This window comes from Lissotriton vulgaris, chromosome 5 (genome assembly GCF_964263255.1).
Source record: "Lissotriton vulgaris chromosome 5, aLisVul1.2, whole genome shotgun sequence".
NCBI classification, from domain to species: domain Eukaryota; kingdom Metazoa; phylum Chordata; class Amphibia; order Caudata; family Salamandridae; genus Lissotriton; species Lissotriton vulgaris.
This window is the reverse complement of record NC_141693.1, coordinates 1,931,525,865-1,931,543,627: the sequence shown is the minus strand read 5'-3', so window position 1 is coordinate 1,931,543,627 and position 17,763 is coordinate 1,931,525,865. Positions and strand designations below refer to the sequence as shown.

The following is a 17,763-nucleotide window of genomic DNA, read 5'->3' as shown; positions in this document are numbered from 1 at the left end:
CCGGTTTTCCGCTTCACTCCCTTCCCTGCTGCCCTCATGGCCACTACCCCCCCCCCCCCCTGTGTCTTCCCGCCTCCCAGCTGCTCTCCCTCCCCCCGACCCCTACTTAATGGCTGCCGCTGCTCAACAGGGTGAGCAAGACCTCTGACCTCCTGGTCAGGGAAACTGTTCTCCCCTCGCTCAGCTCCACCATTGCGCCGCTGCCCCCAGCACCTTCTGCCTTCTAGGTAAAGTGTTCACGGCCCTCCTCCACCTGCCTGCACCTTATCCCTGGTGGTCCAGTGGGAGAGCCTTTCCCTTCTGCTGGTTCGCTCTGCCAGCCTTCTGTAGCTTTTGCATGTCTGTGTGTGCCTAGTTATTGTGCCTTTTCCTGTTGCCTTTTTTCCCTCTGCGCCTTTCTGTGCATTTTTTTAGGTCGAGCCTAGACAGCGCATGTGCTGTCTGGAAGACCTCTTGTAGTCTAATGGACTTATGTCCCGCCTGCTGCCTTTTCATTGCTTAAATGCATTGTCCCTCTTCTTTGCTGCTTCGTAATTGGTTCGAGCAGCGAAACCTCATATCCGTTTTTCGTAGCACAGTACAGACCAACTACAGCTACCTTCCATTTGAAATCTTAATCTGTTTTCCAGGAGTACTCTTTTGCCTGTTTTCAGCGTGCCATGACTTAAACTGCAGCCGCTTTACTTTACGCCCGTTGTGTTTAGTGCAATCGGATTTTGTTTTATTAACAAACCTATTGTATGGGGGGAGGGGCATGGCTGTTTGTGTGCATTCCTCCTACTGCTGCGAGGTGGCATGGGCGAAGCGGCAGCTCTTGGTTAATGCGCCGCTCACAGCTTGGTTCATCCCTCCAGTTTGGGGACTTGCTCCTGCTTGAGATGTGCCTTTAGATCGCTCAATTCTCCAAGCTGCTCCTTTTGAACATTTGCAGGAGGTAATCTCCTACATTTTTTGTAGATAAAGACATTTTTCTACTGTCTATCCGATCCAGGCCAAGTGAGTTGGGAAACTGGATTCCCAGGAGTGCCAGGCTCTGAGTGCAAAGTGGGGCCCCGTGTGCAGAGTGGCTTTGCACTGCTTAGCGGCTTCTTCCATGGCCCTTTTAGTTATATGCTGCTTGTCTTGTTGGGGTATTGTTGGTTAAAGAGACTCCTTTTTTCAGGTAAAGGCTGGTCTCAAGAAATGTGTAGAGATAACAAATGCCGATGTATTAATATTCAATGTTTTATAGCGAGCTTTGCCTGCTTTTAAGAGGTGCTGCATTATATTGGCCAGGGTGATGTTGTAAGCGCCATATAAAATGCAACGTCATGGTGTTATTTATGTAAGTTTATGTAACTCAGTCATCGCTGTCCCTAGTCATTCCCAGGACGCAGCCTGTTATCTTAAGCACCGGCTTCTTGCTGCGCAGTGTTTCTGGTGCAAAATGTTCTTTTTGAAATGTATACATTTAAATGGTAGAAAACTGGGCAAAGGTTAAGGCCCTCTTGCTTTTAGGGAGGGTGCTGGGTCATGGTGCTGATTGGGTCTCACAAGTAAAAGGGAGAAATGTGTGTTTCCTATGCTGACAGTAACCTCCCCCCTCTGAGGGGGGAGACCCTGGCTGGAGGGTGCAGCGCCTTTCGCATGGCACGTGAGCAGGGTCACAGCGTGTGGCAGAGGGCATGTTCCAGTCACACTACATCGACGCCCCCAATTTCAGGATGCATATGGCTGTCTTGGGAATGTGTTGTTTACTTACTTCTCAGCTTCCTCTAAGCAAAGTTTCCCAGGCAGAGGCTCGCCAGATAGAGCACTAAAGGCCCCTCTACTGGTTTTCACACTTTGAGGGCGGGGGAGGGACCGCATTTGAATACTGTGACACTGTCACTGCAAGACACTTCGAGAAGAGGGTCACCTTCAAACTCCTTACCCACGCCTACAAATCCCTCAACAACATCGGACCTAAATACCTCAACGAGAGAGTATCCTTCCACATACCCAAGAGGAACCTCCCTCTGCCGACCTTGCCCTGGCAGAGGTCCCTGGCAACCAAAGAAACCGGCAGGAGAGCCTTCTCCTACATCGCGGCCAAGACCTGGAACGAGCTCCCTGTGAACATAAGGAAGGACCTCAAGACCTGGCTCTTTGACTGATCCGAAGCCGCTCCCCTCCCCCACCCTCCCCCCTAGCGCCTTGATTGATTCACGTTCTGCGCCACATCCCCCTCCACCCAAATTCAGCACTCAAGGACATTATCCACGCGTTTTGGTCGTTTTGAAATGTGCATGTTTCACCTTTCTGTTTTCAAACAGATGTGCTATCAAGTTGTAGTACACATCTGAAACATTTTAGGTGGTTCATTCAAAGGAAAAGCCAGAGCTGGGGACTGCCAATTGTAGAAGTTTCAATCAGTTTAGCTGAAATAACTGTACTGGGCAAAATTCACCCTTCACACAAGATGTGACACCAGGTTTGAGAGGCCATCTGGCTCTGGAGAACCAGTAAGGCCATGACCCCGAGTCTAAGTGCAAAAGATTAATCACTGTGGTGAAGGTGGCCCCTTAAACTGGTGTTACAGTAGCCTATGACTGAAAGAGAGGCGTACAGGGTTTACATTTCAAATAGTTGCACGCAGGGCTTTAAGTGGGATGAAAAAACTGGGGGGTCTCTCAAAGGGGCGTGGTTAATGTAATTAAGAGCGTGGCTTAAAAACACATAAGCTAAAAATCTGTGTTTAGCACAGTGTGCTGCCCGACTAGCATTTTGTTGTTCCGGTCATTGCGTCCAGATATATGATACAACAAGTCACATCATACCTACAAGTCAGGACTATTGGCTTTGTCAATGGTTGCTAGTTGCATAAGATAAATAAGCAGCAACTATGGCTTGAATTTAATATTGAAACAAGCATTGGAAATGCAATAGGGCTCGCATTAGGAAAGTTTGAGCTATTGGTCTTATAAATGAAATTTTTATTATTCATGTGTTATTTTTTAAAATAGCTAAATTAATAGCTTTGTCATTTACAATGCCAATAGTTATAACTTTCAAAAATGTGACACCCATAGCATTTGTAATGCAACATGTTTTATATTTACGGGACTTAGATGTATTGATATTACAAATAACAATTGCTTTTAATTTTTTTAAATAATTAATACTTAAATAATTTATTTAATTTGTAATGGCAATAGCTTACATTTTTGTAAATAACTTTTGGGAAGATTATGTTAAGTGTTTTTTATTGTGACGAAAATCCAAGAAAAGAGTGAAATATTAACATCTTTTTGTGATTTGTAATAAAGCTTGAAAGCTTGAAAACAGCTTGAAACATTGAAAGAACATATTTGAACCAGTGATGCTGTGGTGGTGCTGAGTGATGCTGCGGTTTCGCTGAGTGATGCTGTGGTTGCGCTGAGTGATGCTGTGGTTGCGCTGAGTAATGCTGTGGTTGCGCTGAGTAATGCTGTGGTTGCGCTGAGTGATGCTGTGGTTGCGCTGAGTGATGCTTTGGTTGCGCTGAGTGATGCTGTGGTGGTGCTGAGTGATGCTGTGGTGGTGCTGAGTGATGCTGGAGTGGCGCTGAGTGATGCTGGGGTGGCGCTGAGTGATGCTGGGGTGGCGCTGAGTGATGCTGGGGTGGCACTGAGTGATGCTGGGGTGGCGCTGAGTGATGCTGTGGTGGTGCTGAGTGATGCTGTGGTGGTGCTGAGTGATGCTGTGGTGGTGCTGAGTGGGAGATGGGGAGAGGGAAAAAAAGGAGAGCAGGGAGAGGGAGAGGGTAAAGAGATGGAGAGAGGAGAGAGAGGGGGAGAGAGGTAAGAGAGAGGGGGAGAGAGAGGAGGAGAGAGAGACGGAGACGGGGAGAGAGGAGAGGGAAGAGAGGGAAAGGGAGAGAGGGAAGTGAGGGAAAGAGAGAGAGGGAAAAGGAGAGAGGGTAGAGGAGAGAGGGAGGGGAAGAAGAGAGGGGGAGGATGAGATTGAAGGACGGAGAGGAGAGAGAGGGGAGGGAGCGAGGGAGGGAGAGAGGAGAGCAGGCAGAGGGGGAGATGGGGAGAGGGAGACCAAGAAGCGAGTTCCTCCTGCAAAGTAGCTTGAAAAGCCAGAGCTCGGGGTATGGTGGGTTGAGTCTGTACGGGCGCATTATGCCGAGCAGCTGCAGCCCTGGCAGGGCTCTGAGGCAGCGTCTTCTGCCCTGGAGAGGCGGCCAGGTGAAATAAGAAATAGAACAAGACGGACATGCGGACTGTCAGAACTCTGGTCAGCCTTTGATGTAACACACATTAAGAGGCATTCGCTGTCCTCATCTGCTTGGAGCTCTGGAATAAGACAAGAGGGTGGGTGCGAGCAGTTCATGGCCTGCTGCTAACATTGCCAAGCACAGGCACAATGAAAGGAAAAAAAGGAATGAGAATGCGCGTGTGAAAATGCGCTGAAACTAAAAAAATAAATGTTACTAAATTCGTCTAAATTAAGATTCTTGGGGGCGAACTGGCAAAGCCCTTGTGAGTAGACTTGGACATTTCAAACTCTCTATTCATTTTAACGTTTGGATATTTTCGATGGGTGCATAAAAGGAGACACGGCCTTGCGGCCGTGAAACTGAAAGTACAGTCGGCGCTGGGAGGAGAAATGCAGAGCGCATGCTGAGAAGCTTGTGGGAGGGAGGCTGGGCTGCCTTTGATGTGGTAATGCGAAGCAGGCAGGCAGGCGGCTGGTGGCATTGTGCACGCGCTTTTTAGGGCTTGCGCTTGCGCAATGACCTAAAAAGCACGTGCACTGCATGGAATCGCCAGTGGAATCGCCAGTGGTTAAACTCTGGATAAGCCACTATAGAACTTCTCCAGCTATGCGCAAGTGCATCAGCAGGCGAGCCCTAAAAACTTCCACTTAAAGCCCTGGTGACAGCACAACAATGTTGCTGCTCCTGAGTTTCAAAAAGAGAAGGGATATCCAGAGATAAAACGACTCTCATTAAAGGATTTCCCTTCCTCTACAATGCCACCACTTGTACATGGTGTGCCTGCTGTCACTGCAGTCTGGGGAAAGAAAAGGACCGCCAGTGCCAGGGCACAAAACAGAGCCCGATAGAGACTCGTTTTGAGGCCCGCTTAAAAAAACTGCCGGTGCTCAGACCCGGTGAGCCCGGCCCACTTAAAGCCCTGGTTGCACGGAGTATTTTATATACCCTTAAAATGTTGCTTCAAATCTTTATGGGATGTCCCAGCACTCTTAAGTGAACGTGGAGTCGCATGCTTTATCAAGCACGTAAATACATAGGGGCCCATAAAACACAGTACCTTATTATTGTACAGTGTTCTGGGGTAAAAAAAACACAGATGACGAGACACACTTTCTACATACATTTTTTCAGTCCCTCTGTGGTGCAACGAGGTCGAAGCTTGTATTTGCTCCTGTTTGTACTCCAGCTGATGAGTAGAAGTCTGCCCCTTCATCCTATTATAAATTTGAGAGGTAAATAATATATCAATTTCTTACATGAAGTAGGGGACTTGTATGATACAATCTAAAATATAGTTAAGAACTCTTTTGATGGGTAAGTCAACATTTTCAACCTAATTACCTGCAACAGAAGTATATGGGTGAGGTGTTTTAGAAAACTGTCAAACTCGGCAAGGTGGCAAGTTGAATTTAAACAATCTTGACAATTTGCTTGTGAAAGCGATGGGTCTTGAGGGTCTCGTAGGGGCGTGCTTGGGGACGTGGCTTCGAGGCAGATATTTAACAATGGTGGCATTTTCTTATTCAATCCAAAAGCGCTCTAGTGTCCTTCGGCCGGTATACAACCGTTACAACGCAACTTTTACAACGACCTACCATTACAACGCAACTTTTACAACGCAAACTATTACAACGCATTGCGCTGGGGGGCGCTCTAGGATAGGGAATAGGTTAATTTACTATCCAATAACCTTCCCTACTATCCACGGGGACTGGAGTTGGAATAGTAAATTAAACTATTCACTATCCAGCGCCTAAAAGCATTATGCGTTGTAGTGGTATGCGTTGTAAAAACCGCGTTGTAAAGGTAGGCGTTGTAAAAGTATGCGTTGTAACGTCATACATCCCCTTCGGCCACGTTTTTTTCATATGTGCACGTTGTAATTGGTGTTTTTTGCAGTTTTATATTGTGCGAACTTGGCCAGAGCGCATTGATGCTTTTTACTTGAGAAACAGAAGTTTTACATGAAAACATCTTTGTTTTGTTGTTTTGTATGGTACGGGGAGATCACCCAGAATAACAGGATGTTGAGCAGAAGCTGGGATTTCAGCTCTGGGTGCCCGTGACATAAAAACAAAACAAAGTATGCTTTCGCGTAGAACTCGCACTACTCATTTAAAGTGCTTTAATACCCTCCTGCCAAGTGTCACTATATATAATTGCTAAAAAGTACTAATTGCGCACTGTACACATGCGCTGAACTTGGCCAAAGGTGTTGGGCGCTGTGACAGTGTATTCCAGTGCATCAGCCTTACACTCCAACAACGCAAAAGTTCCAATTTGGGGAGCTCTGCCGATCAGGCCACATCTCCTTATTCCTGTCACACCAGCAGCAACCGTGCTGCATGAAATCCCATACCCCAGAGCCCGACCCCAGCTTGCCTCTAGGAGTACTGGTACTCCTTTGACACAAGGAGAAGTTCCAGTACTCTAGGGGAGAAAACTGAGAAGTGGCGGTACTCAGTACCGTTGAGTACCGACCCATTTAAAGCACTGTGCATGAGGCATACTGTACCCCTAGTACCTGACGTCATGATATGGACTGCGGGCAGTGGCTGCAGGGTAATGTCACAAACTCATTTTTAGTGGAATTGACAAAGAATAGTTATTACTGAGGTTTTGCTTTTAGCAGCTATTCGGCTGAAAATTCGACCGATTTTTTTATTGTGATTTAACTCCCTGAACACTTTTTTTCAGAACTGTGATGTTGAGCACTTGTGCGGTTAGAATGTAAAATATTGTGTTAATTCATAATGTAGTTACTGCACACTTACCTATGGCTGGATGATGATTTATTCTTTTGGCACTGGACATAACCAAATCAGAAATAAAGAGAAGGCAGGGATACAATTGGAGAATATGTAGTCTGTGCAAAGTGAATGCCTCTTCATTTTGGTTTTTGTTACAGTGTTTTGTGGTGTACATTTTATAAATATTTGTGCCTTGTGCATTTCTGCCTCAGATGGGGTTTGGCTCGAAAATGATATTTTTTGCAATGTCAAAATTCTGAGCCTGTTTTAAATGACTTACTGTGACAGCTCCCAGAAGTCTATAATGTTCCATACTGCGATGTATCCTCATCAACTTCTCTTTGTGTAGGCCTCACTTCCTCCTGTTGTCTTTCGTGGGGGTCTGCCGCTCAGAAGTAGGCCAGTATGGCCTTCCATGTGTGCAGAGGGGGAGATAACCCTCATGACACCACAGGGAGGGGGCTGGGGCACGCTGTAAAGACCTGAAGTGCTGTTTTATACGGGCGCCTACACCGGTTAGGGTGGAGGCGATGGCCCCGTGGCTCTCGTGCTACCCGGACCAGGAGGCGGCATCGCAGCTTTTCTGGGGTTTCACGGAGGGCTTTCGGGTGGGCTATCAGGGTCCCAGGGTGCGTCGGTGGGCGGACAATTTGAGATCAGCGAAGGAGTTGCCTGCCGTGGTGTCTGCCAAGTTGAAGAAGGAAGTTGAGGAAGGAAGGGTAACTGGCCCGTTTACTGATTGGCGTTTGGAAGATCTAATCATTTCTCCACTGGGGGTGGTGCCGAAGAAGGAGGAGGGGGAGTTTCGGATGATTCACTATCTCTCGTGGCCGGAGGGCCAGTCAGTGAACGACTTTATTGCGGAGGAGGATTCGAGGGTACTTTATGCTTCAGTGGACGACGCGATCCGTTTGGTGCGGGTGTGCGGGGCGGGGGCTGAATTGGCGAAATGTGACATCAAGTCGGCTTTCCGTCTGCTGCCTATACATCCGGCGGATTTTTCGCTCCTGGGAATGCAGTTTGGGGGGGCCAGCTACGTGGACAAGGTTTTGCCCATGGGATGCGCCATCTCTTGTGCCTTGTTTGAACTCTTTAGTACTCTTCTGCAATGGGCTATGGTGAGAATTAGTGGGTGCCGTGAGGTCACTCACTACTTGGATGATTTCCTCTTCCTGGGGAGGGCGGATTCTGGTGATTGCGGCAGGGCCCTGTCGCGATTCCAAGATATGGCTTCCCACTTCGGTGTTCCTCTGGCGCCGGAGAAAATGGCTGGTCCCAGCTGTTGCCTTACGTTTCTGAGCTGGACTCGGTACAGTGGCTGGCGCGCCTTCCAGGGGCTAAGGTGGCTGAAATTCTGTCATGTTTGAGGTGGGCGGTTGAAGAAAATCGGATCCCTTTGAGAGCGGTGCAGAAACTCTTGGGCTTCTTGAACTTTGAATGTAGAGTGGTGAGAGCAGGGCGAACGTTCTGTAGGCGGCTTGGCATGGCCATGTCGGGGGCGGTACTCCCACACCACAGAGTCAGGATTTCCGTGGGTGTTCGGGCTGATTTAAGGAACTGGATTGCATTCCTGACTGATTTCAACGGTGTGTCCCTGGATTTTGATGAGGAGAGGGCGGTCTGGCAATGCCAAATTTTCTCTAATGCAGCCGGGGCGGCGGGGTTTGGCATTTTCTGGGACGGGAGATGGTGCGCTGAGACCTGGCCGGCTCACTGGCTCAAACAAGGGAGGAGCATTGCTTTCCTGTAATTCTTTCCTTTATTGGTGGCACTGGGGGTGTGGGGGACGGAATTTCAGAACAGATCTGTGCTCTTCCATGTTGACAACATGACGGTGGTGGACCTGGTGAATCGACAGAGAGCTGGGGACATGAGAGTGCTGCGACTGTTGCGGAGATTCATGTTGGTTTGTCTGCTTCTGAATGTGGTGTTTCGGGCAAAGCATGTCCCTGGGGCGAATAATGGCATTGCAGATGCTTTGTCTCGTTCGCAGTGGCAGCGGTTCCGGCACCTGGCACCGGGAGCGGATATATGCAAGACCGTGCTGCCGACGGCATCTGGACCTTGGGGGAGTGAGGATGATTGGCCTGGTGGAGCGTTCTGTTGCAGAGACCACAAGGAGGACGTATCGTCTGGCATGGTCAGAATTTGGTGCTTTCTTGGGTTGGAGTCAGGAATCTGGTATGGGTGACAAATCTGTGGTGGAACAGGGAGTGAAGAGTTTTGTGCTGTGTTGCATTGACAAGGGTTTGACTGCGGCTACGATTTCCGGTAAATTGGCAGGGATCTCCTTTTTCTGTGCTTTGTTTCTGGGATTTGATCCAACTAAAGATGTGATTGTGAGCAGAATGCTACGGGGTTGGGGTAGGGAATGTAGGAATGGGGGTGGCAGACTGCGGGAGGCAGTTACATTTGAACTACTGGTCCGGTTGGTTGGGGTGTTGCCGGAATGCTGCTACGACCTTTTTGAGGCTGGCCTCTTTCGTTTGTGTATGGTGTGGCTGTTTTTTGGGGCGCTTAGGGTGTCTGAACTGTTGGGCACGAGGAAGATAGCTGGCAGGTTGTTTGAGGAGATTCGGGTGGATGAGGGGCGCCTGGGGATTTGGTTGCGGTGCTCGAAGACTGATCAGTTGGGTAGGGGTAAATGGGTGTGGCTGAATGAGACGGATGATGGGGCGATCTGCTCGGTGGCTGAGTGGCGGACTTTCCTGGGGATGGCACGTGTGTTGGACAGTTAGATTTTCTGTCATGCATCGGGCGCACGAATGACGGCTGGCCAGTTGTTGGCAGTGTTGCGCAAGGCCTTGGGTCGATTGGGTTTGGATGCGTCTGGCTTCGGGACTCACTCCTTTCAGATTGGGGCTGCGACAGCTGCGGCCCGTTTGGGGTGGTCCTGGGAGAGGATTAGGCAGATTGGACGGTGGAAGTCACGATGTTGTGAGCGTTATGTGAGAAAATGAGACGGTCCTAGGTAGTCAGTTGGTTGGGACGTGGGGTTTGTGTTTCTGTGCTAACATCTTTCTCTTCGTAGGTTGCGTGGGTGGACCGGGGACTAAGACGGTGACCTGGATTGTTGGGCACTCCTTCGTGCACTGGGCGTCTAAGTATGCGGAACAACAGGTGTACGGCCGTAACCTGGGACTGAAAGGACACTTGCATGAGGTACAATGGTGGGGAAAAGGAGGCATGCGATGGGGGGCACTACTGCCCTGGCTCGCGAAGATGATTCCGCAAAGAGGATGCCTGGATTTGTTGATTATCCATCTGGGAGAAAATGACTTGGTACAGCTGTCAGGTTTGGCGCTTTTACAGCTGATGCAGAGGGATCTGGAGGTATTGAAGTCTAGGCTTGCAGGGACTTGCATTGCCTGGACGGAGCTGGTCACCAGGAAAGTATGGAGAGGGGCAATGAGGCATGGGGCAATTGAGAAGGCACGAAGGAAACTCAATAGGGCGATGAGACTTTTTTGCGGGGACAAGGACATCAAAGTGATCTCACACAGAGTAATTCGACTGGAGGAGCCTTTCGTTTTTAGGGATGATGGAGTGCACCTGTCACGTTTGGGAAACGCCTATTACATGATGGAAATGAGCGATGTGGTGAGCAAGTTGTGGAATGAGGCGATCTGGTGTAGCAGGGAGTGAGTGCGGACGGTGTGCCTGGTGTGTGGGACAGCAGAACCAGGGGTGGGGGGGTGGGGCAACGAACCGCCCTACAGGGGGTTCCCTGGTTGGCGGTACTTTGAAGGGACAGGGGGGTCAAGAGCGGGCACACCCATCCCTTGGGGGGGGGAGTTGGAATGGCGGACAGAGGCATGACTGGAAGGACACAAGGAGAGGGCTGGATGACAGGTGATTGGTGCATATGAATAATGTACGGTATGGGGCATGTAGTGGTTTGTGATGAGGTGGAACGGGTGAAGTGTATGAGAAGTGAAGTGTGAGTGGGGGTTTTGATGTTACTTATCTGTTGATGTTTATTGTTATGTAAAGATTACGCAGCCTGGTCTAATAAAATTGCCTTTTACGCTGACACACTGCGTGGTCTGTTTATTGCGCAATGGTTGGTGACTAATAAATAGTCGAGCAACCTGCGAGTCAAAATCATATTGAAACTATTTTACAAGTAACATTTTAAATGAGGCTGAAAAAAAAAATACTATTTTGATTTTGCTAGTTGGTTCGAGGGAGGAGAAGCTTTCCACGCAGGCGCAGTTGTTGTTTCTTGGAAAAAGCTTTCCGTAGACAGCCTGCAGCTTTGAATTTCCTGCAGTTTATCATAGTTCCAAGTATGTCTCATGTTTTGAGCCTGTGTGTAGGTGGCACGAAAGTTAGCTTGTTGCGAAACTGGCTGCTGGTGTGTTTTTCGTAAGGCGAGCTTTTATATCTACGGATTAGTAGAAGGACGGAGCTCGTTGGTAGAGGAAGCTTTAAAGATGACGGGGAGTAATCGGAGGGAAGGGGTGTTTACCTGCATCGTGTTTACTGGCAGTTTTAGCTCGAAGAGAAGGAGCCGATGATTGGGCAACACTAGTTATATACATAGCTGTCAGTTTTAGGACTTGAAGACCACGAGAAGCAGCTTACGGTGTCATTTATTCATTTCACTTGTGATTGAGCTGCAGTCCTTTTTTTGTGGCAACCGAAGGGTGCGTTGGTCTGCAAATCAGCCCGTCAAGCAGATGGGAATGCAGCTGCCAGCGTACCCCGCAGGGGGACATCAGCAGGGCAGCCCTCTAGTGCCTACTAGTCGGAGCCCCCCCTGTCCCCTAGGAGGGGGAGGCTCTCGGCGGCCTCACCAGCCCCTCCCCGTGGGTGGTTGCACCAGTGACGTGCGTCCAGGGGAGGCGACGCCAGGTCAACCTCTTTTCCGGTCGTCCTGCTGCCTGCCTGCGAGTACAGTTAGGGTACCTCTGCGGCAGACTAGTACAGTAAGGGTACCTCTGCCTGGCACAGTAGGGGTGCCAGAGCCAAAGACCTGGACCGCAGGGAGGTTCCGGGAAAACCGCTACGGCGCCCCGTTAGTCCTTCGGGCGGTTGGGGGCCTGACCAATTGGGGGTGTGCCATATCACTGTCCGGGCGTCGACCTACCGTGCCGGCTGGCTCATTACGGGGGCGGGGCAGCGAGGGGCTGCCTGCCCTGGATCGCCCGTAAGATAACCCACAAAACTGCATACTTTTGTTGTATGTAAATAAACCTGCAGCAGTTCTTTTCCCATAAGCAATGTGTCCGGTGTAATCATTATATGGACAAATGCAAAATGTTGGGGGGGAGCGGATAACGGTGTTGGCACTAAAGACAAGCATTTGCAATTTAATAGGTCTCGCATTTACGCAAGTTTAAGCCATTGGCATTGTAATTGACAATGCCTTTTATTTATGTTTTAAAAAACCAAAACATAAATAAAATGCATTGTCATTTATAATGCCAATAGCTCAAACTTGCGTAAATGTGAGACCTATTGCATTGCAAATGCTTGTCTCTTTGTCCCTTTATTGTTTTCTTTTTTCTCCCCTGTGCCTTTATTGAGTCTTTTTTCCCTTTCTCAGCCTCCTTTTTCACTGCCCAGTTTTCCGTTTCACTCCCTTCCCCACCGCTACTGACCCCGTGGCCTCTCCCCCTGCATCTTCTCGCCCCACAGCTGCTCTCCCTCCCCTGACCACTATTTAACGGTGGCTGCTGTGCCAAAGGCAAGCCCGTCTGCGCTCGTCCGTGACCAGCACCAAGGACCCTGGTCCTCCAACCTGCCGCCGCTATGACTTAGCAACCCTCCAAGCTCTCAACCCCGGAAGAAACAAGAACTGCCAGCTCACGACACCGAACACGTCTCAAGGCCAGCTCTCCTGCCGACACTGCAGCCGCACCTTCACCCACCTCAAGACCCCCACTGCTACCGCCAACCCACCGGACACCAGTGCACCCAAACCCCTGAACTGCATCCTCCTCAATGTGCGCTCCCCACAGAGACATGCAGTAGAAATCTGGGACCTCCTCAACACCCTCTCACCTTACGTCACCTTCCTCACAGAGACGTGGACCAATGCTAGCTCTGCACCTGACTTCGCAACCGTCATCTCCGACGGGTACAAGATCCAGAGGATGGACCGCCCCAACCACCCTGGAGGTGGACTCTGCATCATACACAAAACACTCCCTCAGACTACAGCCAGCACAAATGACTCCTCGTCCCCCATAGAACACCTCCATTTCCAGATCCAGATCAACCCCAGAAGGACTCTACGCTGCACCCTCACCTACAGACCTCCCGGACCGCGTCCCACGTTCACCACTACCATCGCCGACTCCATCGCGCTCCACGCCCTCGCATTCACAGACTACGTACTTATTGGAGCCCTGAATTTCCACCTCAACAACTTCAGCGACCCTAACTCCACCGCCCTCCTGGATAACCTCGACAACATCTGACTGAGACATCTCGTCACCACCCCAACCCACAAGGCAGGACACTCCCTCGACCCAATCTTCGCAGGAGGAAACAACATTTGCTACAGCCACACCACTCAACACCTCTGAACTGACCATCACTGCGTCCACTTCTTCTCGAAACCTACCGCACAAAACCCCATACCACACTTCTGCCCAGGAACTGGAGCAAGATCACCGAAGAGCACCCTAACTCTGCCCTCAAACGTGCTCCTCCACCCACCATGACCAAGCCAACTCTGCAGCCATTGAACTCCACAGATGGATCACTGACTCAGCAAACACACTCTCTCCCCCCTCCAGAACTCCAACAGACAATGCACCACGAAAGCTACCTGGTTCACCACCGACTTCAGAGAATACAAGCGCATGTGCCGTCGACTCGAGAAAGCTTGGATGAACAGCAAAACCTCAGCAGCACTCACCGCCTACAACACCGCTGTAACAGAACACCACCAACTCATCAGAACCATGAAGAAGAACTTCTACCAGGACAGAATCCTTTCCAACTCCGGCAGCTGTAAAGAACTCTTCAGCATCATACAAGAATTCACCAAACCCCAAAGCAAATCCTCCGACGTCCCTCCCTCCCAGGACCTCTGCAACAAACTCGGCTCCTACTTCCATCACAAGATCAGGACTCTCTACCAACCTAGGCACCAACACTAAACCCACCACCGACATCGCCAACCAGCCTACCATCACCACCTGGACCGCTGTCACCACAGAAGACACCACTAAGATCACAAGGAGCATACAATCAGGAGCCCCCACTAATCCCTGGCCGCCGCACATCTTCCACAGAGCCACCTCTGCTAAAGTACCCGAACTACGACATACTATCAATTGCACCCTCGAAACAGGCATGCTCCCTGATGACTGGAACTGCGCAGAAGTCAAGCCCCTCCTCAAGAAGCACCCCGCAGAACCAACGGACCTCAAAAACTACAGACTCATCTATCTTCTCCCCTTCTGAGCCAAAGTTACTGAGAAAATTGTCAACACCCAGCTCACGAACTTCATCGAATCCAACTCGATCCTCGGCTCTTCCCAATCCGTATTCCGCAGCAACCACATCACTGAGACCGCCCTCCTAGCCCCCACAGATGACACCCGCACCTCCTCTGCCAAGGCCACACGGCTGCCCTCATCCTACTACACTTCTCAGCAGCCTTCAACACCGTCTCACACCGCACACTAACCGCCCGACTCCACGATGCCTGCATACAGGGTACTGCCCTAGACCTAGGCCAAACTCAAAGAATCAGACTCCTGCCCTTCCGCTCCGAACCCACAGAGATCAGTTGTGGAGTACCCCAAGGATTCTCACTCAGTCCAAGGCTCTTCAACACCTACATGGACCCCTCACTACCATTGTCAGAAAGCACAGACTCAGCATAATATCCTACGCCAAAGACACCCAGCTCATCCTCTCCCTCATGAAGGAACCCGACATCACCAGACACAGCTTCCAGGAAGGAATGAAAGATGTTGTATCCTGGATGAGCAGCAGCTGCCTGAAGCTCAACTCAGAGAAAATGGAAATCCTTGTCCTCTAATCCACCCCCTCCGCATGGGACAACACCTGGTGGCCAAACCGTCCTCGGCAACCCTCCCACACCCACGGACCATGCCCGAAACCTCAGCATCATACTCGACTCCTTTCTCACCATGAACCAACAGGTCAACTCCTTATCTTCAACGTGCTTTAACACCCTTAGCAAGACCTTCAAATGGATCCCCCCGAATCTAGAAAGACTGTCACCCATGCACTCATAACCAGCAGACTAGAGTATGGGAACGCCCTCTATTCCGAAATCAACTGATCTCTACTCCTCAAACTCCAGACCATCCAGAATTCCACAGCCAGACTCGTCCTCGGCATCCCATGAGAAGACCACATCACCCAGCACCTACGAGACCTCCGCTGGCTCCTCGTCAAAAAGAGAGTGACCTTCAAGCTGCTCACCTATGCCTATCAATCTCTCCACAACACCGGACCACCTTACCTCAATGAAAGAATCTCCTTTTAGGCACCCAAGAGAAACCTCCCCCAACCTTACCCTAGCCAAAATCCCATGCATCTGCAGAGCCAGAACGGGAGGAAGAACATTCTCCTACATCCCGGCCAAGACCTGGAACGAACGCCTCCTCAGCATCAGACAAACCCCCCCACAGCCAGCATCCAGGAAGAGCCTCAAGACCTAGCTCTTCGGATGAGCTGCTTGAATCACCACTGGCCCCAGCCCCCCCAGCGACTGAGAACCTACGGGTGAGTAGAGCGTTTCACAAATCCGTGATTGATTGATTGATTGAGTAAATGCTTCTGTAGGCAGCCCCTTCTTTTATTTTAGGCCAAGGCAGTGGTTTAGGCAATGCTTTCAATCCTCCCAGTGTTCGGCAATGTCCCTCCAGGCAACTACCAGACCCAACCATATTTTCCAGTCAGAGATGTGGTGCAGGACTGGTCTGGGATTTTTCTGAAGTCGCCAACCAGGTACCTCCGCTGGGGTCGACAGAACTCCCTTCCAGAAGGGCTCCAGGACAGCCGGCTCTATGCTGTGTAGAAGAAATCCCCCCAGGCATTCTGGTGCTGCTCCCATTTGCCACAGCCACCTCCTGGTGTAGTAAAACCGGTATAGGTACTTAAATTGAATGGCTTGGAATTGAGAGGCTATTCAGCATTATTGGGAGAAGGGCGGCTGCAAGCCAATGCCTCACAACAGTTGTCATCATCAAGTGTGCCCATATCTGATGACTCAACAGCACTCAAGTGAGCCAATGTGGCAGGAGTGTTGGCCACCAAGGGCTTGTGTATGAGGAACATGTGACTATGTTTGAAGTGTGTAAGTAGGATTTTGGCCTCCACTCATGCAGGTCTGAAATGCGGGCGTTACAGCATACCAGACCAAGAGATAGCCATATAAATTAATGCAGTTGAGAGTCAATTCTGCCTGTAGATCAGTAAATGATTTTGTTGTGGAGTGGTGAACCAGGTCTCCAAACAGGATATGCCGACTAGATCCCACCGCCTGAAGCGTGACAGTGCAGGTATGTGGCTAAGCCAAGGTTCAGACAATAAAAGCGTTTCCCTGGTCAGCTGACAGGACCAACCAAGGGTTCAGAGCATGTTGTTCCAGGCCTTAAGCACCAGTTGGATAGTGGGTTGGAGGGACTGTGGAATAGCCTCTCTGTAAGCTGCCTTCCATCTAGTACCCATCCATCCGAGGTATAAACCAGGTCGAGGAATCTATTGTTCATTATCACCATGTGTGTGGATCTTGTTAGAAATTGGGTTTCTGGTTGGTCAGGGTTTGCACCTAAGCAAGGCAGAATCAACCACTCTAGTCAGGATAAGGGAGTTACATTTCTAAAATAACCCCTGATCACCCCCTTAGTAGCTTGGCATGAGCAGTCAGGCTTATCTCAGAGGCAAAGTGTAAAGCATTTGCACATAAACAGGATTTTGCGCCTACCTCAGGGGTGTCTTACATGTATGAAAAGGGAAGGTTAGCGCCTGGCAAGTGGGTGCACTGGCCAAGTTAGCATGGCAGTTCAAAACTGTGCGCAGACACTGCAGTGGCAGGTCTGAGAGCCCCTTTGAAAGGCCACTGCTGTGGGTGGCACAATCCGTGCTGGAAGCTCACTAGTAGCATTTGATTTACATGCCCTGGGCTCACATGTGCACATTACTAGGAACTTAGTAGTAAATCAAATAAGCCAATCATGGAAACACCAATCCATACACAATTTACATGGCAAGCGTATGCACTGGGGCACTGATTTGGGTAAAGTGCCCAGAGTCGTAAAACCAAAGAAAAATAGGTTAAAAAAAAGAAGGCCAAAAAGCAAAAGGTTTTGGGGTAAACTCGTTGAAAAAGCCAAGTCTAACAGGTCTGTAACCATGCCAGGTGTTGCTAGGACACCTTCATAAATGGATATGAAGCATTTGGACATCGCAATCCGAAGAGGCTGATGATTCCCCAGGAAGTCTCGCAGAAGAGTATCAAGTCAGTTATAGAAAGTTAATGGGATTGGATAGGGTTAGTTTTGAAGCATATATAGCAAGCACCGGAGTGCCACCATCCTAAATATTGCTCAAGTGATTCAAAGTCTGTTTTCAGTTTCCTGGGTAAAGTCCTATTCTCACACCAACTTGGCTGTGTGATACTATCGGACATCTGGTTCTTGCTCATAATCATAGCTGGATGTCTGGTTTTTGGGTGGTGCCTGGCTTAGCGGTTGTGGGAATGGAAAAAAAAAATCAAGGATGCGTTGTTCTAGTGTTGGACAGACTATCTTGTCAAGGTTCTGGAGAACCACTAGATGTTCCTCTGACTCG

General features: G+C 49.7%; 1 protein-coding gene across 4 annotated transcripts in view; it reads right to left on the bottom strand.

Annotated features, from left to right (window-relative positions):
* The window catches only part of LOC147717771 (N-acetyllactosaminide alpha-1,3-galactosyltransferase-like), a 151,326-nt gene that overhangs the window by 15,463 nt on the left and 118,100 nt on the right, over positions 1-17,763 (bottom strand). For 2 of the 4 annotated variants that reach the window (XM_086924561.1, XM_086924560.1), the window contains exon 3: positions 5,347-5,439. The exons of the other annotated variants lie outside the window; for them this stretch is intronic. In XM_086924561.1, coding sequence (XP_086780687.1) covers positions 5,347-5,439 — 93 coding nt within the window. The remainder of the gene's footprint in view (positions 1-5,346; positions 5,440-17,763) is intronic. 4 annotated transcript variants of the gene reach the window in all.